This window comes from Kryptolebias marmoratus, linkage group LG17, assembly GCF_001649575.2.
Source record: "Kryptolebias marmoratus isolate JLee-2015 linkage group LG17, ASM164957v2, whole genome shotgun sequence".
Taxonomy (NCBI): Eukaryota; Metazoa; Chordata; class Actinopteri; order Cyprinodontiformes; family Rivulidae; genus Kryptolebias; species Kryptolebias marmoratus.
Window position 1 is genome coordinate 24,140,386 of NC_051446.1, and position 25,337 is coordinate 24,165,722.

Below are 25,337 nucleotides of genomic sequence, written 5' to 3' on the forward strand. Positions count from 1 at the left end.
AGGCGATCGTCTCTGCTGTGAAGATACGAGATGTGCAGCACCTGAAACTACGGATACTGGAAGCCTGTGCTGGCATTTCTCCTGCGGTGTTGCTGTCAGTGTGTGAAGAGTGGGAGAAGACGGTTGCATCGACAATCCAACACTTTGAACACATTTTATAAGTGGTGAGAAACTTATAAATAACTCATAAAAGAATAAAGTTACGTTAAAACCAAGCACACCGTTGTTTTTCTTGTGAAATTTCCATAAAGTTTGATGTGTCACATGACCCTCTTCCCATTGAAAAAACAAAAGTTGGATCCAAAATGGCCGACTTCAAAATGGCCACCATGGTCACCACCCATCCTGAAAAGTTTCCCCCCTCCCCGTATACTAATGTGCCACAAACAGGAAGTTAATATCACCATTTTATTAAGGTGTATCCATAGAAATGGTCCACCCTGTACAAATGTGTTAGGGGTGTAGATTATATTTCTATGCAGAAAGAGCAAAAACTCATTCAGCCCAAAACATTTGTATAAATCAAACCCCTTGATTGAGTAATGAATAATCAGTAGAATACTTGACTGTTAATATGCTCCACAGCTGCAAACCTTGTTCTAATTTTTAGCAAACTCCTGAACAAAAGTAAATCAGTCATCAGATGCTGATTAGTCTTCATCTCCTTTTTATAGCACCTTCAGTGCAGCTCAGTTATACGCTCCAACAGCTCCAACAGTTCGCTCCAGAGTTCAACACAACAACTTGTTATGAGTTATCAGATGTGTTTAATGCATTTCTTTTCTAGGTTCTTATGGAGGTGAATCTGACAAAAGACTGCAGCAGCAGCAGCTCAAACACAACACAAAGCCACTCAGAGCAGAATTATATCCGTGGCAGAGTCTGAATGAGCCCCCCCTTGTTCTATGTTTAGAGACACCTTTTGTTGCCCCCGTATGTTACTAACCCACAGCTGAGTCTGTCCCGGCCTATACATCCAGTGCTAATGGACACTTTGTTCCCTCATGTGTCCCACCACTGTCTAAATTACAGGCTTAGCCAGAGGGGGATAAAACAGGACACGGAGTGAAAGCAAGACAACTCCCTCTGTACACAGATTTACTGTAAGCCACACATAATGAACATGGAGTCGATTCCCCTGATAAACAGCTTCAGACATACTTTACTGAGGCAGAAAGGCTGCATTTAGACATTATTCAGCAGCAATTAGCTGGATTCCCTTCACACATATCTGTCAGGTGTTTACAGAATATTATTTGTTCTTACACTTATTTTTATATCTGGTATTATTATTAAACATTTAGTTAGAACAGTGGTTCCGAATATTAGGGTTTAGACCCCACTTCGTGTCATCAAATACCACGTAAAGGGTCTTGAGAAAGGAACTTTAAAAATAATTGCAATTGGCGAATGTAGCCTAAACTGTTAAAAAGAAATACAAATAATAGTCATAAATGCATAAAGATTTATCTCATGTTTGTAAAGGTTCTTTGGTTTATTAGGAAAGGTTTGAATACTTCAGCTAAGCAGTCGAGGTCAGGAGTCTCTGGGTCAAAAGCAGAAACGTTTAAGTTAAAAGACTTTTAATGAGAGATTTCCAGGTTTCTAGAAAGTCTGATGCTGCAACATGAGGTTTCAAAGTCCTGCTTTTGTTTCTGTTTATGATTACCAGTAAAAAACCACCCAGATCAGATTATAAAGCAGAAATAAACACCATGTTCTTTCAGGTGCTTATACTGAACACAGTGATGGTTCACGGTCTTCTCACTGAATAAGTATGTTACTCCGTCATGCTGTTTATTTGTCCTTCTGAAAGCATTACATGCTGGTTCAGATCCTTTCATCTAATATATATAACATGAGTTATCCTGTAACGGATGGCAGGAGAGTCAATCCTCTTATTGCTGATGTTGGTTAAGAATCTGATTTTATTTTGGACAAGCTGCCAGTCGATCATAGACAGAATAAAAACCCTGCTGCTGCCAAAGACCCCATTCATCACACACTGAATCCCATCATCCTAACCACTGCACCACCGTCATATGGCTCAGATTGGACTTTTTCTGGTAACAGGCATGGACCGATTACCGGTTCCAAGGTCTGCCGTTGTGTCAAAACTGCATGATGTTAAAACCACTAAATATTTCCATCATACTGTTCCTACAGTTTAAATGCTTTTTAATGAGATACCAGAGTAAAGCATCGCTCACACGGAGCACCAAGCAGCGCTCCCCCTCTCCTACTTGTTGCTTCCAGCTGTCATTCAGTTCTGCATAAACTTTTTAACGTTGATGCTTGTTAAAGAAAGACGCCGTTGGTTGGTTGTACCTTTTACCTGGAGGGTAGCCCAGTGAGCCGCGGCGTTTTGAAACAAACATTTGCAGCAAGCTACAAGAGTTAGCATGTTAGCATGCGAAGCATATACAGCCTACTGCAGGCTCGCTGCAGACCAGCTGATAAATTAACTAATATCAGCTTCTCAGGCTCTCAACTTTACTTTACAACCAGCAGAACAGCACAGAAAAATGAATATTGTGTGCAACAGGCACAATTACTTTAGATCTATAAATGAGCTATAAATAAATATAAATAAAACAGCCTGTTGGCGCTGGTGTTTTAGCTGACACTGTGTTAAATATTTATTTATTCAACCTTCATCTTGAATATGATCATAAAGCTGATTTTAAACAGAGTTTAACATGTTTACATGTGTGCTCTTAGTGTCCTTATTTAAAGCTGACCATTAAAATTAAAATACCATTGAATTAATATTTAATGTAAATTATTGTACTATTACACCTGTAATATATAAGCAATATGTGATATTACTAAAGCAGCAAAAGTTACAGTAACTGGATCATGTGATGCATTTTTCAATTTTTGTTTTAATACCATACTAGAAGTATTTTAGCTCAAGGTTATCATGCGGTCAGAGTCTCATGCTGGCTCCTGTCTTTTTGGTATAAATCAGTCCAGATTTTACAAACTGTGTTTATATACCAGAATACTGCCACATCTGTGTGAAATACCACTGATAGTCCTGGGAAGCCGGGTCAGATGTGATCAGCAGCTGTTTAAACTAACCGATACGCCCACTTTCTCTCACAATTTTATATTTCTGGTAATATTTACAAAATGATGCATTCACTGTAGGATGCATGTCCTGCTTTTACAGCTGAGCAGACCATCATATCTGGTTTTCCACAGGTGTGCTGCACAAACAACAACTAAACCAAACATCATTATAATGTATTCCTTTTCTACTGTTATGGCAACAAAGTGTGAGACTTTTTGCATCACTCGTGCTGACATGCTTGGAATAGGTGAAATCCAATGTGATGTAAATTTCCTCTGAAGCAAGAGGCTTTAAAAGGTTTTAAAGACAGCATCAAAAATGAATGCCCACTGTGAAATCCACTGTTTGTTGGACTATTGTTGCCGTTTTGTATGAAGAACCGGACCTGTGAAATACTACAGGCTGTAAAAGTCCATTTTTCCTGGTGAACACAACACTAGCATCTAATCTCAGAAGCAGCTCCTCACATTCAAAATCTCAGAAGCTTAAATCTTTGCAGATTTACTTCTCTCTAACGTGCAGCTGGAATATAGTGCCATGTTAGGGTAAAAATGTGACAAAAGAAGAATAAATGCGTTCAGCCTGAAACCAACTGTCCTCCCAGTTGGAGAGCCACTGATCCCCTGACAGGTGTCCATGTTAGCTGAGAATGGATCCAGGCTTCACACAGAGGAGGGGAATATGATGCTGCATTACAGCACAGGCACTCAGTCAGTCCGGCTACATGGTCGTAAAACAAGAACCGCTTTTATTGTTATTATAAACCTGAGGGTTAGGGTTCAACTGAAAGGATCACAGAAGAACTTCCAGAGATGAAGCCATGCATCAGACTGTCTCTCTCCTCTTAGTCTCACTCAAATAAGTAGGTTATTTAAAGTCGTATTATTTCTTAAAGGAATGCATATCGCCCGCTTCCTTTCAGGCCAGAGTTTGAGACTTGCAGCCATTTTAGTCAAATCTTGAAAACAATGTTAGGCAAGAGATTATAGGTCAGAGTGTGTGTTGTGACTGTCAGCTACTGCCACATATCTGTAAAAATGGCTGATTTACAGCAGTTTTGTGATGCTTTTACTTTTCTATCTGAAGAAGTAATGTGCAACACTCAGTAGGAAGTTAAATAAACTTTCTTACCAACCAAGAATGTCAAAATGTGATCTGAACAAACAGTTTCCATGTTTGTAGAAATGACCAATCATGATCTGAGTGACAGCTTTAAGCATTCCCAGACTTAATAACTCAATCATTCTGCTGTTTCAGGAAATCATTTCACCCATAGTGTTTCAAAAGTCGCTTGAAGCCAAAGTAGACTGAGTTTGACTGATAACCCTTAAATCTTTTCTGCTCAGAGGCCCGGCCACCTTCCTCCAGCACTATGAGTACGGCTCCGTTCTGCCAATATTATGTTTTCATTAGTGTGGCGGGGATTAAACAGTGCTGTGTTTGTTTGTGTTCAGGTCAGTCTGAAGAGGTCGACTCCTCAAGAACCAAAGTGAAGACCGAAACACCGGAGCGACAGGCACAGATTCTCTGAGTTCAGAGCAGCGGGAAGGAACGAATGCTGCTTTTAGGTTGAACAAGATGTACAAACAGAGAACTGTGCAGTGTTTCACAGGCAAGAGAAGATTTAAAGACAGACGTTCTTGACCCAGACGCTTAGTAAGGATTCAAATCGAGTTTTTACTGACATGAAACAACACAAACTCACTGTTTCTCTTCTCCCTCTGATGGGTTAGAGTCCTGCTCCTTGGGCATGTGTTCCATTCACCTCAATTCCATCCAGCAGCCAATCAGGAGAGACTGAGGCAAGCCCCGCCCTCGAAAGCACGCTTGTCATTCGCCGGTCGGGAGGGGTCAGTCAGTGAAACAAGATGGAGTCCCGTCCCGGGGGCTCCTAGCAGGGCGACAGCGGGGTTGGGTGGATGGGGTGGATTGGGGGGGTTGACCCCCTGTCAGGTTGCTCTGATGAACCTCGGCGGGACGCTTTAGGACCCAGAGGATGTTGGGGGTCTCCACGGGGGTAAACCTGTGGGCCCTGCAGCCAGGGCGGGGGGCGGGGGGCGGGTGTCGCTTCAGAGAGACAGCAGGAGGAACGAGATCCAGCCTGGAAGAGTTCACAAAAACACACCATCAGATTACACCGGATTTATGGATGAGAAAAGTCAACTTTTGCATTTATCTCACCAAATACTGGTGGGATTTTTTTAAAGGCAAAAGAACCAAAAAAATCATCAATGACATCATTTTGTGATGTCATTATCAGCTAATAAATGGCCGCCACAGCTACACAACCTTAGCAAAAGCTCCGTCGGTTTTACAGATAATGAACTAAACTTTGGCAGGTTAGTAGATGTTTAATCTGCTGAGTTTAGGACAAAGAATGAAACCAATTTTTGTTTTGTTTGATGTCAAATTAGCTAGTTTCAAACAAATTTGTATTCTGTAACACTTAAAAAAAAAACATGAAATTTGTTAAACTACACATGAATTAATACGGAACAACTTAAATAACTTATGAATCAGTGGTATCCAAACTTTTTGACATGCAAGCCAAAACTGTCAAGTTGTCAGCACTCAAATTAGAATTTCTGATTATAAAAAAGTATAAATATTGTTTTTATATGTTCATTTTTAACTCTTAACAATGTAAACGCACAATATTCAAAGTTATGCTAATTTTGGGGGGAAAAGCTGTTCTAAATCATTGTATTTTACTCAACTATTAGGGTAAATTAGAGTGCTATTAAAAAGAAAAGGATTCAAATTAAGTAATGGTTAGTTGGCAACTGGTCTTTGTTTTGTTGTCTGATTATTAACTGACCATTACCTGATTAGGTAAAGAGTATTAAGTAATGGGTAACTAGCAATTAGTCCTTGAAACACTCATTCATTAGTTCTTATTGTAAAGTGTTACCTATTCTGTCAGAATTCATTCTCAGACAATTCTTTAGTCATTCGGTTAGTAATTATCACCCGCAGTCAAAGACGAAGGTGGAGTTATAAGGATTTTGCCTGTGGCTCTGTGTGTGTGTGTGTGTTTGACATTAAAGGATGAGTCAACCCTGTTTGTCTGTTAGCAAAATAGCTCATGAAACCCTGGACAGCTTTTAATGTAACTCACAGGAAGTAATAATTGGGAATGCATCAAGATTTTCAATGTCAACCTAATTAAAGATGGCCGCCACAGCCAAACATGGCTATAACTGAGCCAGTTTTACAGAAAGTGGACTACAATTTGGTGTGGTAGTAGCTGAGAGTCATTCACTCCAAGCACAATTTTTGAATATAACACAAGGAATCACAGTATTCTATGAGATCGAATGAAAAGTTATTTTCAAGGTTTGACCAAAGTAGCTTCAACTCCAATGTTTCTGAACATAAACTGATCTAGAACTGTGGTATGAAAGGTGGCAGGTGATATGCAGTTTGTTACGAAACTGCTGATAAATATCTCACCTGTTATAAAAAGTATAATGTCAAATGTTGTGACTCTGTCAGAATCCCTTTGATGTTTATCGGGAATTTTCTACGAGTTCCTTGTGCTGATTGATTTGTGCTCTGGACTCAAACATGTTGAATGGAGGACAACTTCCTTTATTTAGGACTGTTTTACAAACCAGCCTCAGTTTATCCACTCGACACCAAACGAATGCAGACGAAGAGAGCAGAAACAGAGAGGGGGATTGTAAATAAATGTCATTAGAAAACAACGTTAGAGCTACGGCTCTGATGGAAATCTCCCTGAATTTATCTAAAATGCACACTAAGTTAATCTCCTGAGGATGTGAGAACACGTCCACCACGTTGTGTCTTCTCTATGTTACGTTCTTCTGGGACAGACGTTCACTTTTAATCCCGAATCACTCCGGTCACCTGACGCAGCTCCTCGAGCGCGCAGCAAATCAATGACCTGCAGGTCAAACAGTCACCTTCAGCTGCTGCTGCTGCAACTGACTAGTTCCTGGAAAACTAAAGCTTACAGTTTAAGGAACGTCACCTCCTGCAATACGCCCAAGGAGTTTAGGTGAGGGGTGTAGTATCTGAAAGGGTGTATCAGTCCTTGTCTGGGATTAGTTTCCCTGCTAATCCCTGGTTCAGTGTCTTTCTAATCTGGAACACCGCGACAGCAACGAGTCTGCCCCCAGAAATAACTCATATCATTGTTTGTTTTACCAGACTTAAATGCACTTTGTTTGTTTTCTTTGTTATTAAAGAAGACTGATATGAGATTTAACAATGACTGTAGGTAAACTGACCACAAAATCTCTAGAGAAACTCAGCTGAACTCGGCAAATATATGTGCAGGAATGCGACTTTTAACCAAATACTAGTGGTGAAGCAACAATACAGTTAATTTATAGACATGTTTCAAGAATTCTGGATGATTATCCATCACAGTTGTTGAGGGTTTATACAGATGCAACCTAACAGATCTATATTCAACCAGAGCAGCAGAATGTGGAGCGACAGGACGTCTTATCAAACCGGCTCCATTTGAGACCAAAGGTTCTGAACGTTCAGGAGGAGAAAGGTCAGACGGAAACATCCAGAGAGAATAAAAAGAACACAAGATCTTAAAACTGTCTGGAAATGTTACAGATGTTGACATTAACAGAATAAATGAAATGACTTGAAACAAAATCTTATTTTAGAGATTCAATAAAAATCATTTCAAAATGTCAGTGTAAGGTTTCAGGCGCTGACTACACAACTCCTGATAGCTCCTCTCTGTTAGAGAAATATCTCTTTTTAATCAAGACTTCTCCTCCTTTTATCTCTTAAAAATTAAATTCAAAGACAATTCAAGGAATGCATATTGCCCATTACCTTTCATTAGATTTCTTTTTTAGATTAATATCCTCTTATAAAGAAAAATGACAGATTTGTATTCATTTTGGTCAAATTTAAAAAAATAATTTACATTCTGCAAAATTGTGGGATATCACATGACTCTCAGCTACTACCACATCGATATAAGTAGAGCTGACTGAGTTAAAGCCATTTTTATCTTGGCTAAAGCTGATTAGCTGTGACATTTATCTTGAACTGAATTGACTCCAAAAGTTAATCAGTTGTAAACAAACATTCAATAATTTCTTTCTGACAGTTTCATTGAAATCCATCCAGGGGTTTGCAAGATATTTTGTTAACGGACACACAAAACGCATATTTACCCACTGCTCATTAGATTAAAGTGATTTTTTTAAGTGTGTATTGTGTGTTATGACAGAATAGCTAATTATACAGCTCTAAAGTTATTATTTTCACTTTTATGATCCTATAACATGACATGGATGATGCAGAGCAGAGTCAGGGTTCTTAAATCTGTTTCCAGCTCCTATTTCTAAATAAGATGGACAGCTTTGTAAAAATATGCAATAAATTTAGATTCAACTATAAATCACCTAAACATCCACCTCAGCAGATTTAATTTAAAAAACCACAACAAACAAAATTCCTTCACCACAGTGCAGCCGGCGACCCTGATGGGAATTGGATTTAATATTTAGTAAAAACCCAGGAGGCAGAACGGTCCGGCGCTCCGACCCGAGCAGGACCCGGCGAGATGGGAGAGTGACGGGGACGGTAATGACATAAACCCTGGGGGGCAGAGCACTAATGGAGTGTGCTTTATCAAAGCCCTGCTCTCTATGACATCAACTGCTGCCACAAGTGGCACTGGCCTCAGTCGGCGTTTCTGCCCCACACAATTACTTGTTTATCACACGAGGACAGGGAGGGAAAAGGGGGCTATTGTTAGATTAGCAAATGCAATTACAGCTAAATACCAGCAAATTAGTGAACAAAGGCCGACCCAATTTAGAGAAACATCTAGCTATTAGAGTGAGAAATTGACATGAAAAACATCTTTTATAACGTGAGGGTTTATTGTTCTCCCTCGTTAAGAGCAGGAATACCAGAGCTGTGGAGAAACTTTTTACCCTGAAGTTCTGACTGTCCTCTTGCTTCTGGTGGAATTTGTAACACACAAATTAAATGAATCATTAAACGAGCCAGAAATCAGCGAATGATTCGGCCACATGACTTGATCACTTCTTTCTTTTCTCTTTCTTGTTCACGCAAATATGTTATTCTTGACATTTTATTCTTTATATTTAATATATTTTTGGTTCAGCTCTATGAAAGACCTTTTTTAAAAAAGAAAGGGGTTTGTTTTTGTCAATTTAAACTCTTGTTTAATCGTTTTCAATGCCCCTCTACACTAGGGATGGACAGTGAGATTCATAGGGCAAATCAGAAAAAATGTATACAATTGTTGCAATCTTTTTTTTTCAACACACCACTTCCTGTTCAAGCCCCTCACCACACAAAAAAGGATAAACAATCCAGTCCCAGCATCTGTTTCTGCCACTGTAGTTTATTTTGAAAGGGTTACGAAGTGGAAGCTATGGTGTTTAGGACCCAAAGTGCTGAAAATATTCTCCTCAGATTTGATTCTAGCTTTTTTACTATTGATGCAGACCAGCCATTACTTTATATTTCTTACATTAATTATTACATGAATTGCTTTTTTTTTCCAAAGACAGAAAAAAGGCAGCAAGTCTGACTCGTTGACAGTCCTTTGCAGAATTAGCAAATTCCCCATCAAGCCTCAAAACATCTAATTAAAAAGTGTCAAACGGGGGAAAAACTTTACAGATTTACAGATCAGTGGCTGAGTTTTATCCACCTTCTTTATTTGGTCGGCTGTGAGAAAATGTACCGATTATCAGATAGAGGGTAAATCTCCTTCAAGACACGAACAGCAAGAAAACAAATTAACAGTCTGTTAAATCTCTGCAGTACATCTTATCTGCTGCAAAACAAAAGCCGCACAGTTCCGTTCTACTCTGTCGTTTACTCTCACTCCATCTCAGGAAGTTCTGCTAACTTTAATATCCTCTCTCTACCCAGGGTCAGGGTGTGAAAATACATTTTGACGTGATAAAAAGTGGAGAAAACAGTGATTTGAAATTGGTTTTAGATAATATATACAATCTGTTTAAGAGGGCAGTAAAGTTGATGAAAAGTGAGAAAAGAAAGATCTAGGTCAAAGTTAGAATGAAAATTAAATAAAGACTCCTTTCAGAGCAAGTAGAACCAGATCTGTAAGAAGGAAAGTTTTACCATTATTTTGTTTGTAAGTAATTTTTAGATAAATGTCAGGGGAAATGGATATTTAAACTGAAATGATTAAAGTAAACACCTATTTTCCCAAAGCTGCTGCAGCTAAAATGCAAATCTAAAAGGATCCTAAAGCCTCACGTACAAAGACTTGTGTGGATTTCTTACTGAGATATGGTGAACGCCTAAATTAGGAAAAATCCAGAAGTATGAAACTGTGAGTATGCATGAATCCACGCACATTTCCTTGGTGCATCCAAATCAACGCAGAAAACGGCGCACAAGAAACATCCCTAAATATGCAAATAGATGCAAATACATCCTGAACGTTCGTTCTCCTCTTTGCACGATCAAACGTCACGTCTACACATGGAAAGAAGAGCAACTTTATGGAATGTGAGCTGCAGACACGCCTAAATGAGGTAGAGGAGCGTAAAAACATTGTTTTTGACATGCTGTCCTCTGACATTAGCGCTGAGTGCAAGAGGTGTGACAGTGAGTCGTCAATGCTGTCAAGGGCACCAGGGGGGAGGCTGAGGCATTTCAAACTTTACGCAAGGGTTTATTGACATAACTACTGTACACACAGAGCCACTCGGGATCATTACAGCACACTAAAACTGTGGCTTAACCAGCGATAGTAATGATGCCACGAAGACAAGATAATGTTTGGGGGAGCGCGACTCGATCTACGTTCCTACCCTCATCTATGGTCACGAGCTTTGGGTAGTGACTGAAAGAACGAGATCGCAAATACAAGCAGCTAAAATGATTTTTCTCCGCACGCAGGGTGTCTGGGCTCTCCCTTAGAGATAGGGTGAGAAGCTCGGTCATCCGGGAGGGACTCAGAGTAGAGCCGCTGCTCCTCCACGTCGAGAGGAGCCAGTTGAGGTGGCTCGGGCATCTGGTGAGGACGCCTCCTGGACGCCTCCCTGGTGAGGTGTTCTGGGCACGTCCCACCGGGAGGAGGCCCAGAGGAAGACCCAGGACACGCTGGAGGGACTATGTTTCTCGGCTGGCCTGGGAACGCCTTGGGATTCCCCCGGAGGAGCTGGCCCAAGTGGCTGGGGAGAGGGAAGTCTGGGTCTCCCTGCTTAGGCTGCTGCCCCCGCGACCCGACCCCGGATAAGAGGATGGATGGATGGATGGATGGACGGACGGACATCAGGTGGTTCATATTAAACGTTTAAGGCACCCATCCTGCAGTCTGCAGCAAATGAATCGTGCATTCAACCAGGCCACCTCACCAGACTGATGGGTCATTCCATTTGTACGTCATACATTGGAAGATGTATGACGCCGAGCCATGCTACAAAGCTAGCATGGCTCGGCCCACAGTCAGCTGGGACGATCTGGATCAGTCTGCCAGCTCCCTCTGAAATGGCCCTGTTGCTCGGACCCGGTGTGGTCAGCAGCTGTATGGATACGGTTGCACTCCAAGTCCAGTTTCAACAGGATTGTCCTTGGAAACCTATAGTGGCTGATAAGCCAGTTGTCACCTTGGACCTCCTCATCTTAAATTTTGCGTTACGGAGGGTGTACACCACATTTTTGTGCATACATGAGGCCCCTGGTGAATACTGCTGCAGAAACCCATCGAACAAAAATGACCACGGACAAGAAGCTGCCTTTTAAAGCTTTATTTTCTTTGAGCATGGAGGGACAAACACAACAGAGTGCACTGACAGTCTGGTGGACAAGCTCCGCCTGAGAAAGCTGAGCTTGCGGGGACAACTATTGTTGGACGTTCCACCATGGCAGCAGACATGAGGTCAGTGACCCCGACTCCTGAGGCTGACCTGAGCATTTAGTGGTTAAATAATGAGACATGGCAGAGTTGAGCTGCATATATGTGGTGGAAAAAGGAAAGTTTTCCAGGGTTAAAAAAAGTTCAGAAGTGTAAATGTCATGTTTCGTGTTATGTTTTTCCTCTCTTTGCTTGCAAAATTACTGCCAGGAAATTGTCAACGTGCTAATAATTCAAAACAAACGAGTTATCTGTGGAGCCAGTTTTCAAAATGTGACTTCATGGTGTTAAATTAGCACAGCCACAAGTGTTCAAGTTCAGGTTAAATGATTACTGAAGTGGTAATTCATGTTAGAAAAACTATTCAGAAACTTCACATTCATTTATCTATAACAGACTTAAAAATGACGCCTGAATCATTTTGAATTTCAACAAGTTTTTAACTGTAAGACTGAAAAAATCTCTATAAACATGATCTCTTTGGTTGTTTAATACTTGCCCTTGCAGAGTCTCCCAAACTGACATATTCAGCAAGCAAAACATGCCATTTGTAGCTTATTAGCTATTTTAGCCAATCATATATTAATATGTTCAGGTTCTGGTCGTTCAGGAGATGGGTGTTATGACTTTATATTTTTGTAACTTCAATACTTTCAGCTTTATTAAAAAAAAGTACATTGAGATCTTATTCTCCTTTAATTCTGCTTGAACATATTTGCTCTATTCTTGTCTTCTTATTCTACTTTTAGCTTTTAATTAGCCTTTTGCTAATTTTACTTCTTCTTTCGATACTTTTGGCTTTTAACTTGTGTTTTGGTTTATATTTGTCTCCATATGTTGCTTTAAGATTTTAGCTTGCATTATGCTACTTTTATCTTTAGGCTACCATTCTAGCACTCACAGAAACATCTCTCCTTTGCTCGGTGGCGTCTCAGCAGCAGTTCTTTAAGGAGGAGGCTGACAGCTCACCACGACAGAGCAGGATGGTGCCTGGAACTAAAGCTGATGAGAGGTCCGAGACACAAATTTACATCCCATCCCCTCTCTTGTAGCACAAAGTCTTCCATTCTTAACCTTTTATTTTCCAATTAGAGCAACAAAAAAAACCTATAAATCGTAACAAGTCGCATCGTGACAGGCAACGCAGCAGTTGTGTATGCGAATTTAACATTACCACATGAAGACATCCTGACAGAAAAACATCTTTGAACGTGTTCCTTTTGGTAAAATATACTTAGCATCTTCCCTTTAATTTCAAAGTAAATCTTAGTGTAATTCCATCATGTGAGGAATGTGTGAAGTGTAAAGCGCTGCAACATTCAACTGCTTTGTTTTGGTTTGTGGCCACACATTTTGGCTGTGCTGGTCTGTAAAACATCATGCCAAGCTCCATATATTCTGTTTTTTTCTTCGTCTTGTCATCGGACCGCAGGCTCAGTTACCAGTTGGTCTTGTTGAGGTATAATTCTGATGTTGCTTCACAGCTGCAGACTGGATTCTTCCTTCAGATTCATGGCTTCTTCTGTTCTCCCGATTTACTTGAAAACTGCTCTGGATCGGCTCAGTCCTCCATCACCTCGACTCAACTCGGTCCCCGGTTCCCCGCTGCAACCTCTAACAATTCAACATGACAACCCCTCACTTTAAAACTTCTCCCTGGACTCGGAATCGGCTTGCACAATCTAATTTCTACACTAAGCATTTCCAGGTTTTTGTAAAGCCTAAATACTCCACATCCTTTTCTGTTCCAGGACAAAAAGAGATTTTGAGTTGAATAAATATCAAAGAAAGTTTGCTTTGAAGCTTCTTTTTTTCCACCACTTTTGGACTAGGATATATTTGATCATATTTCATAATGGAAAATAAGATTAAATGAAATCCTTCTATCTGAAACACTGAAACTGACTTTAGAAAACACAAAAATGGCTTTAATATAGTCAATTTTACAGATATTGAGCTAAAATTTGAAATGGTAGTAGCTGAGACTCATTCCCAACACATATTCTGAGCTGAGTGTGACATCTTGTAACATCTAAGTTTCTGATATGAAACGCAGAGTGCCTTTGCATTCCTTCAGAAATGCTGGACCTTTTTTGAAGCAGGCTCAGTTTGTTTTTATACCTAAATTTTGCTTTATGTGTACAAAAAATATGAACAAACACGCTGAGATGTGAGCAAAAGGAAAAAGAAAACAGTTTGCTTCCACTTCTTCCTGTCTCTCTTTTCCCTTTTTTCCCACCCTTCACTGGCAAAGAAAAGTCAAGATGTTGCCAAGAATGTGACAGCTTTGCAAAACAAATCCATCTCACCTCTCTGTCTTTTTTTTTGTTCTTCTTCACTTGCAGCTGTGTGCTCCTCTTTAAGGTGGACTCACGAGCTCATGGCAGGTCTACGGGCTGCAGTGGAGATTTTATAGATGCACCAAATTATCTGCATATCGATGCATTTCTTAAGCTGCTGCATGCATGTATTACCTAACACCACCCACATCCAAACACACGTGCACCTGGTTGTGTTTTCACCACCTTAAGAGAAAATCTGCAGTCTGGGTGGAACTGCTGGTGGCTGTGTGTCCGTTTTATTGATAACCTCTGCTTCCCCGAGCTTCTTCATTCCCTCACAAATACACGGATGAAGCAATATTTTACACTAACCCTGACTGCTCTGGACATAAAAGTTCATAAAACAATAGATTATTTACACAGTTTCAACATAAAACTGATTTTAACTGCAGAACCAGTCAATTTAGTTCATTTGTGGTTTGATAGATGTTAACCTATATAACTACACAAGGTATCTTTCATGCCAGAGTTTTAAACTAGAATCATCAAGCTGAGCAGAGAAAGTTTCGGTCAAACCTTGTAAATGATGTCCTCATGCGATGTTAACAGACCTCACAATTTGTGATAGCATTCAGAGTTTGTGTTGAGGATGACTCTTGGCTACTACCACACCAAACTGTAGCTCAATATCTCCAAAATATCTGTTACAACCATTTTTGTGTTGACCAACATTGCTTAGAGACATGATGGTAGCCCTGCTAAACTTTATTCCACAAATAGGAAAGCATGTGGTGCGTGTCATTATGTGCAGGCGGTATATTTAGATTCTCTCGTAGAGTAGGAAAATCCTTTTTGAATGCATGTGGGCATGTGTTACTGCGTGCGCTCTCTCACACTTCAGTGTGTATTCAACTTTAAGAAGACTGAGCCAGTAATGCTGACACAGATGGCCAGAGGAGATGTGAGTCTGCGGTGAGACGTACACACACACACACACACACACACACACACACACAGGCTGACTGCATGGGTAACTTTATCTAAACCGTGCCAACAATCTGGGCAATCACTCCGCTCCTCTTCCTGCCCTGTTCGTTTCTTCATCCACCTCATCCCTCTGCTGCGCCCACATGTGTTGTTGCCATGCCAACAGACCTGGGAGAGGTCTTTATGTCCCAAATTAAACATAAAGCAACAAGAAAAGTTTAATAGACTAGAAGAGCACATGCAGGAACCTAGCTTTTGCTCAAAACTCCACCCCTTTTGGGTAAAAAAAAAGGGGGCGGGGTTTATAAGCTGGCTTAGAAAATGATAAGCTCTTCATTTTTTAGACATGAAACCCTTCTGTATTGTCATTTTGGGGAACGATGTGTTTCTATATGGGGCTGTGTTTAAAACTTTCAAAACAAAAGGTAGAACGAACAAAACAGTTGCCAAAATTATGTAAAAAACAGGGACCAGAATTGGCAAAAACAGTAGCTGAAACTGTCCAAAACTAAAAGCAGCAAGTATACTGAATATGGTACACTACGTTATATGGTGTACTATAAAAAAATGGGGAAAAACCTTCCCCAAACAGAAGTCTTTTGCTGGTTACTGGACCTGAAAAGGGTCCATTTTGTCCGCATATTTGGACTGACATGACATCCCAGTCAACACTGTCCTGCGCTTACAAGGTTATTTTTACAAACTGAACAAAAAGACTGTTCAGGTAAAACAGTGTTTCCGTGTGGATAAGCCCTAAGATGAACATGTATCTAAAACCATAAAACCATGCTCCCTGAACACGTCACACCTCTACTCTGCCCCCCCCCCCCCCCCCCCCCCCCCCCCGAGTCCGTCTATTCATCTTCACATCCCAGCCACCTCTGTAATGAGCAATAAAACACACACTGTAAAGAGACCACAGCCACACACACATTTTTTACGTATACACTCCCCTTTGCCAATCCCTCCCACCCACTGGTGTAATGAAGCCTACAACGTCTCTCGTGGCCCCTAAGCGCACCGTAACAACACCCACCTCACACCTTTTCCTGGCTGCACGCAGCAGATCCTGTGAAAGAGGAGAAGGTGGTAAAAGGGGAGGCGAACTTTGGAGGGGCCACAAAGGTAGGGCCAGCGGGCTGGAAGGTGATTTTCTTGGCAAAGAGTCATGTTAGGAAAGGGGCCCCTGAATGCCTGTGTGGTCCTGGATCTGATTAGCCCCAAACGCCCTGCCATACCAAGACATGCAAAGGGCACAGATGCCCACTGACAGTTTACAGGCCAGGAAGTGCACGCTCCTTTAACGTTCAGCCACTCTCTCAGGACAAATCGCACATTTTTGTGATTCGTAGAAGATTCATGATGACGCAGAAAAAAACATCAGAGTAGAGAAACAGAAAGGGGAAAACATCAAGAGCCAAAGCTGTCAGAGAGCAAAGTGAGGAGTTTTCACTGCAAACAGCCCTGAGGAGTAAAGCGAAACATATACTCAATCATTTCATCTGTTCCGTGCAATCTCCTTGTTTTCGTTTCAAGGATGCACCGCACACAACACACAGGCGCCTCACATGCACAACCAGCCCAAAGCCAACGGGCCTTCGAGCTGCAGGACAGAAAGGTTTCTCTCAAAGTTCATTTGGAGTTTTCCTGCTTGACGTATTCGCTTCAACACTTCGTGAAAACTGTGTCAGTGTGGCAGTTTGAACATGACACGGTCGGTGATTCAATAAACGGGCAGAAAAGACAGAAATGTGTTTGAGTTTAGACGTCAGGACAGATCTTAGTCTTCAGCATGCCTTAGAATCTTTGGATCTTTTTTTTGAAAATTGAAATGTAAAGAAATAAAAAATAAAAGCCTTAAAAAGGCATACTTCCCACCACATTCCACGACCAAGTTTTAGACAAAGACTATCATTTATGATGAGAAATGACAGAGTTATAACTATTTAAGTCAAACCTTGAAAATAACATGAAGGACAACCTCATGGAATATGGTGATATCTTGCATGATGAGTCAAACGCTTGGAGTAAGCGCTGAGTTGACCTTCAGCTTCAGACATACAGCTAATTATTACTTTTTCAGAGTTTCATTAAAATCTCTCCAGTGGTATCTGAGTTTTCTGTGCTAACAGACAAACAATGTGGACTTCAACAGTTATTAGCAAAGGTTTAGGCACATAGATGACCAACATGTTGTGTTTAAAGTACGTGTTGGGGACGATGCTCAGCTACTGTCACACTAAATTTGAGCTCATTATGTGTAAAATTGTCTGAGTTACACCAATGTTCGTGTTTTCTGAAGTCAGCGGGCTGTGATTGCCAACTTGAGTTGTTTTCAAACAGTAATCAGTTGTAGATGCACATGAAGTGATTACTTTCTGAAAGTTTCATCAAAATCTGTCCAGGGGTTCATTTTCCCCAAAGAGTACAAACAAAACACACACATGAACACACGAACACGAGGACACCATTTTCATTCTGCAGAGGCGAAAACAGAAAATCAGAAAAGAAGCAGAGTGGTTTAAAGATGTGTGCATGCATGCTTTTTATTTATTGCTGAATAGTTATTTCTCCTTAATTTACTACATCTGCTTTTATACACAAAACTCCATTTTCTGACAGAGAACATCCAACCGGTTGCACATTTAGACACAGGAAGCACTTATCACCCAGAACAAAGTGAAATGCATTCAAACTGTTTGGATGAAAGCGACCTGCGCCGTATGTTTAGACAGAAACAGTTTGGGCTGTCGGGCGCTCCTCGCTGCCACCTCTGCCTGCGTTTCTGCCTTGTTGGGTTGGAATGTGCGTAATGATCGGGTAGGCTCTATAAAATAAGTGTTGCAGCTATAAGGCAGGAGATCTGTGGTCAGGGAGGTATGCAGATGTGTCTGTGGGATTACTTTATGTGTAAAATGTGCACAATCTTTCTTATTTTTCACGCCGTCTTTTCAACTAAAATCAAATTTGTCTGCAACTATGTCCTTTCAGTTGACAGATTTCTGCCTAACGAGCAACAACTGTTTCCCTGGTGTGGTTTCGAGCTGAGTGCTGTTCCTTACGGTCTTCTGAATGAGGGGGGGGTCTCAGTTTGGGCACATTATCTCGTTTTGTGGAACAGGGGTCAGAACAGAGCTGATGTCACGGAAGGAAGCAGCACTAATGGCTACGTTCAGAATTCAGTAAACACACCCCAAAAAACACGCACATACACCAGTTATTCTTTTTTTTAAAGATTTGCCTGCTGTATGTGGAATCTCAGTTTAATCTACAAAATAAAAATAAGTTATAATCCTATTTGAGATTACACAGTGATTTAAAGAAGAAGCGACTAACGTGCAGCATACAGCTTTCTGCTTTTCTTACATCTGAACAGAACTAAAATATTTATTAAAACTGCCACAAGAACAGTCTGAATGAGCAATTATTGTCATCATTTTTAAAAGATAACCCAGATTATGTTCTGCAAAATGAAGAATAATTTATATAAAAATATCTTATTTTAAGCCAAAAACCCAAACTTGATAACAGTCACACGTTTCCCAGCAATACGAGTCTTCTGTGTTGTGTTCACTCAGGTTGGGCAGCCATTTTTAAATACTTGAAGTCAATTCAAAGAACTAATGTGACCACCACAAGCACATTTTGTTTCCGGCACCTGGTAGCAACAAGCAAACTTGTTTTCGAACAGTACTTTACCATAAAAAAAGGTTGATCTTAATGTTTTGAGCGTAATTAAATGTTCAGAACATCAGATAGCTTTGCTTTATGTGAAGAACAACAGTGTTGTAACACAATCAGGATGCGTGAATCAAGCCTGTTCAGCAAACAAGACGTTATGTTCCATCACTCAGCTCACATCTGAACAGTAAATTTCCTGAAAAACAAGCCTTTGCTGCATTCTGAACGTGCCGCTCAGCAGGAAGAAGGAGGAGGACGAACAGGAGGACAGTCTTGTTTGACCAGAAACAGAGCAGTAAATGAGACAGAGAGGCCCCATCACGCCTTGCAGAATCTGTATTCAAAACACTGGCTCGTATACAAACACCTTTACCATAATCCTGTCAGAGAGAGCCAGAAATCTGACAGACGAACACGAAGAGGTCAGAAGGGCACAGTGGCCTCCAGGGCATCAAACGCTCGCTCACAAAAACTCTTCTGTTGGGCGGACTGACCCCGGCGTGCTCGCAGCTACAGGCTCTTCTGAATCAAAGCAAAAGTGGAGACAAAAGAGGACGAAGTGTGGAACGGAGCGGGGAGGAAGGCAGGCCGGCAGACGTAAACATTAAAGACAGAAAGACAGCGAGACGCAGCGCGGCCGACTGCAGATTGGATTTACAGAACACGTACCGGGGTGAAGACGGTCATACTGACACACAGTAATGGAACAAATACAATGCAGTAACAGCCTCGCCAAGAACAGATGGAAACAATAACAGCACCAAACTCAAGTCAAACTTTATTTCTAAAGCACCTCGAACACAAAGAGCTTCACCGCAGATAAAAGCCAAACATGAAAGAAAAGAAAATCAATAAACAAGCGGGGAAGAACTACATACAAGATCATTTAAAAACAGCAGAAAGTTCTAAAAGGAAGAAACAATGGTGGCGGGAAGATGAAGGGACCCAAGGAACTGAGGCCTCAAACCTCAAATCTGATTTCTACTCAAGGTTAAAGCGCCAGAACAACTAGGGATAAAAAAATATTGTTTTAATAACTTTACTTACAACTTACAATCCAAAGAATGGTCTCTGTTTGCTGACAACTGTAGGTGTGTGAACCTCAGCTGCTGTAGTTTTATACGACATTTTAACTTAAACCTGACTGGCTTTTTTTTCCACATAAGAATAAACATAATAAATAAAATGAACTCAAAGGCAATAAGACACCTTCAGACAGGTAATGGCTCCTTCTGCCTACAGATGAAGTAACTGATCTAAAAGTTTATTTATCAAGCTTTTTACCACATTTATTGTACATCTTAATGCATTCACACAGATATATGAGGAGTACTCCATCCACTCATTCCTTTTCCGTGCACAGATAAGTCTGCGGCGATGTGATATTACACCTTCTTCTTCGCTGCCTGAGTTTCTGACGACAACACGGACAGAGGCCGAAGCTGAGAGCCGAGGCAGCTGCGGTGGGTGGAGGTGTGCAACAAAATAATGTGCACCAGCTAGAATACAATTCTGCAACATGTGAACAAGAAAAACTCAAAATTCTTTTATTTTCCTGCATGTGAGTCACCAACCAGTCTACAACATTTCAATGCAAAACAAACATCTCTAAAAGAAATCCATTATAAAGTGAATAATTTTCATTTTTTCATGATTATTGTTTCTTTCTGAGTGCAGGATGAACGTCCAACTAAACCATTTGATCACTTTTTGTTAAATGCATTTTTGTGCAAATCACAAAAAGTGCATTTTGTCACATCTTGATGCACAGTGTGAACAGCAGAAATACACAGAATGATTAAATATAAACATAAAGATTATCATAAAAATAAATATTATTCATACCTAAGCTATGTTAGACCAGGACCAACCATAAACAAATATTAACAGAAAGGAACGAAGAACATCTTGTGAAAAAAGAATTGATTCATTCTGTACTGTTCATCGTTATCTCCAGGTTGGTATTTTTAAAATCCTTCTATTGTTTAACAGATTGAATGAGTTACAGGCAGTCACTTATCTACTCTAACTAACGCACTCGGCCACATACTGAGCCACAGCTGATCAGACGGCGAGCGCGCCAAAGCCACCAAACAAACCTGAGCAGGAAAGTGGCCTTTGTTTCACTGGGATGGTGGGAATAAGGTTGAAGAGGAGGTTAATATTCGTCTGAGGGACATAAATAGTAAGTAACCTCTGCACAGAACCATTACCAGAACAGAAAGGCTTTAAAGATCTACCGTCTGGGTTCAAGCGTGGCATCATAGGTGGATATATGATGTGGGAATGATGATAGGATCCGAAGCTGATTCCTTTCAATCAGGATGAGCTCAGGATTGTGCATGAAGGGAGATTTCCCTGTATTGTAACACAGACAGAAAACTGGATTCGAATCCCGGGGGAGGGGAGATGTTTGTGTCACTTCCTGAGTTCAGGCCAGTGTGAGCAACATGTAACCAAAGATCCAGGCGATATCATGTTTACAAAGGATCTTTGTTAGCTGTGCACACTGTGTGCAAAGCCGTGTTCAGCTTTTGGTAAATATAACAGGATGTCTCAGCTCAGTGTTCCAACACACAACCAAACCACTGCAGGTTTTAGATCAGTGGTGTCCAATCCTGCAGGTTTTAGATGTTTCCCTGCTCTTCAGCAGGTCTTTGAGTTCTGTAGAAGCCCGTTAATCACTCAGTCATTCCAATCAGGTGTTTCAAAGCAGAGAAACAACCACTGATCTAAAACACGCAGGACAGCGGCCCTCCAGGACCAGGATTGGACACCACTGGTCTACATGGTCTTCTACACTGAATCAGAGACACACTGCATTGACAGACCACAGCAAACAAAGTAAGTATTTGTGCTGCCATCTTGCTAGGTGCTACGTGGTCAAGAATGAAGCAGCTCCTGATAAAGAGGGGTATAATTCATCATACAGCATTTAATGACAGGCAGAAAACAGGAATTAGCAACAGTTAATCAGATGTATTTGTGGTATTAAACAGTATAGAAAAGCAAAAAGTTGCAAACGCAGTGAGATTTGAAGGTAAACTACAGAGGAAATAAAGACAAAGAGGCTGGATTTCTTCTACTCTGAGCTGAGCGTGACCAACGTTTCCCCTACAGCTCAATAAATGATATATTTTCAAACCAAAGAGGCCCAAAAATGTGACAGAATTGATATTTTCTGACTTTCTGAGCTGAGATTGTCCTCAGCCAATAAATAAATAAATAAATAACCTTTCATAAAAGTCCCCTTTAGGCTTATCTGTGCAATCTTAGGGCCTCCTAATAAGCAGTTTGTGCTGTAAGCATGCATATTGCACATATACTGGGCTCCGAAAATCCGGGACTGTTTGTTTTGTTCTTGCTTCGTATTCATCACCTTGCAGAAGTAGGTAGTAAAAGAGCCTTTATTCAGCTCTACTGCACAGCTGCACCCAAACACCAGCTGAGCTGCCTTATCACAAACAGCAGGCCAGCTGCCCACAGCTCATGTGACCCACCATTAGGCTAATGGGCACTCGATTAATGTTAACATGCCAGCAGAGCCAGTATCAGTCACATCTGCAGGTCAGCACAGACACATTAATATTCTAACGGACTGAAAGCCTGGTGGCCTTGAGGTAGTTTTTCATTATTTGTCTTCATTTTTCTTTGTGGAAATCTGCCTCAAACACACCTGATCAAAAAAAAAAAGGAGACAATCCAGAGTTTATATTGTTCCGAGCTTCTGTGATGTCTCCCTGATTTTTAGAAAGAACCGTTGCTGCTGCAGGACAAATGAAATATACAACATCATTTATATTAGTCCACATAATTAGATCCCATCAGGTGTACATTAGGTTATAAAGTGGTTCCAAGCAAAACAAACAGGACTTAAAGATGTTCCCATTATCCCTGATGAAGCACGAGACTAACAGAATGAGACGTTATTAGCTGTGATTAACGGGATTCCTGGAAGCTGTGAAAAATGTTTTACTAACAATGAAGAGCACAACATCCTTCCTTTGCTGGATATGAATTAAATAACTTTAGATAGTTTTAACTGAATGAAACTATCGTGCTACACGAGTCACTAAATAATAAAAAACAGTCTCTAAGTTAAAGCTGTTGTTTGTTTGATTGGTTTATAATCTCAATAAATAATCTGAAATCCTTGAAGATAATTAATTCTACCGCTTCCCGTCAAGGTAGGTGTCAGCCGAACGTTTGATTTTCAGCAAACTAATTAGCTTGAAATGCTTGAAAAAAAATGGCATTTTCTGCAGAAATGCAGAGTGCTGAACGACATGAATTAAACTGTTAAAGTTAAAACAATCAGAGCAAAAGTTACAATTTGCAAAACAGTTGCTAAAAGCTAAAAGTGAAGCAAGTGTGTTGAAGTAGATTTCAAAGAGCACAGAGATTTTCACGGAGCTGAAGAGTTCTCCGTTCATTTCAATGGGGAAAAAAATGGTAAATAAAATTAAATCTGACTAAAAGTGGAGAAAATACAGAAACCAAAAGTCACAGCTGTGAGGTCCTGATTGAGCTGAAGGTTTTGATAAATAAATGGGTGAAATAGCTGAAAACATCCTGAAGCAGTTAAAGTCCAAAAACTTTACAAAACAAACTAAAAAAGAAAAGAAAAGTGGGAAAATGTTACCAGACTGATTCTGGTGCACATTTAGAAATTAAAACAGCTCGATGGAGAGACCTGGATTTATAAAAACTCACAATTTTACAACAAGAATATTGTTTTAAAGTTGTTTTTTTTCCCTTTTTATATTAAGGGAAGCAGCCTTTTAGGTTAAATTCTGTTGTAGCAAACATAATATTAAGATAACTGAAAATGTAAAATAAAAAATAAGCATCAACCAACCCGTTTATATGGAAACACTTCCATTTGGCTCAAACAACAGGTTTTATTTGTCTTCTTTCATTTTAACAAAAATGTTTTGCATATTATAGCCACGTCTTTTAAAAACTCTACAGTTTTATTTCTTCAGTCCAAACCAGTTAATGTTTATGAGTCAGATCATTTTACAAAACAAAGTTTGATTCAAATCTGTTAAACATTTGGATGGAAAACAAAGATTAACCAATAAACCAGCTGTACGTCCTGCCATTTAGGTTCATTAATAAATTATTTCAGATTTGGAAGAACATCTCCCTGGAGATTTTTTATTAATACTTCAAGGTTCTGTCTTGTCTTTATGTTTGTGTCTGAAAACCTTTCAACGGGAGGGGTCCGTTCCTTCCTGAAGCACAACAAGCACCAGCATGAAAATCCATTAAACCTTCATAAACCAGTAACGTGTTTCCATTAATAAAATCCAAACACCACCGAAAAATAAAAAGGTTTAAAAGTTCTTAGCAATATTGAGCTTGGCTGAGTTGAATGTCCTGATGAGGTTTTCCCAACCCTCGATGTTGGAGACGTCAAACTGTCCTCTCAGCTGACAAACTGCAAGAGAAACATGCTGCAGACGTACCGTTGTTTTCCATGGATACTTCCAGCATCCCAGTTTAAGAGGATTGGGAATTCAAACCAGGCAGTTTGAGCTGGGGGGTCCTGTGCTGGTCAAACACTCGGCTGGTAATGGGCAGAGCTTTACAAACAGCTAGGAGGCATTTCACTCCATTAATGGTTTGACCATACTTAGTATTAAGATTATTTCCTAAAAAAGGAACCATAACAGCATCGACCTACAGAATCTTTTCAACCATTTCTGTCCCTCTGAATATCTTTTACTGTGAAATGACCTTTTCTCCTCCAGAGACCATCAATATTTATTTAACAAAAATCACATTACATCACAAATCAGCTTCATTTAAAAGCGCTGCAGTATCTGCACAGATAAAACAAGCCACCGTATTGTTTCTATAGACTAGGACTCCACAAATGGAGGACCTCTGTCCAGATCCAGACCTAATATTAGTCGCCCAGATTGTTAAACTTCAATAGAATTACTCTTTTTTTTTAAATTGGTGCACATTTTCTCATAATTACAAGCATTCATTTTAAGCAGTGCAGCGGAGTTGATCTCTGCAGAGAGAAGTCGACCTGCAGGAAAGTGAGAGGCTATAAAAAATTTAATTTGGGTGAAGAAAATCAGCCGGATGTCACTAAAAGACTAAAGTTGAGCAGAAACTAGAGGTTTTTACCCATTCTGTTTAAAACCTGTCTCATATGTATAAAAATGGGGATCGTTAAAGTCTGCAAAGTAAAGTTTAATGCAGAATCAAACTAAAGCTAAAATCTGAACTAAGAGAACCCAACCTCAGCTTGACAGATCCACCTCCTACTATAATTCCTCAACTTACATAAATCCTAAATAATCAGATAATTATACACAGGCATGGTTGACAGCTGAGCTTTAAAAAAGATGGCAAATATTGGTAGCAAGCAATATTAAACTTTACAGTCAATTCCATCCTGCCAAGCAGAAAAAAGCTCCTTCAA

The 25,337-nt window shown here is 40.2% G+C and overlaps 1 protein-coding gene across 2 annotated transcripts in view; it reads right to left on the bottom strand.

Moving 5' to 3' along the window:
* LOC108247367 (thyroid hormone receptor alpha) overlaps positions 1–25,337 on the bottom strand; it is a 116,312-nt gene that overhangs the window by 20,907 nt on the left and 70,068 nt on the right. For both annotated transcript variants that reach the window (XM_017435422.3, XM_017435431.3), the window contains one exon: positions 4,782–5,177. In XM_017435422.3, the coding sequence (XP_017290911.1) occupies positions 4,782–4,837 (56 nt within the window). In that variant the 5' untranslated portion in view covers positions 4,838–5,177. The remainder of the gene's footprint in view (positions 1–4,781; positions 5,178–25,337) is intronic.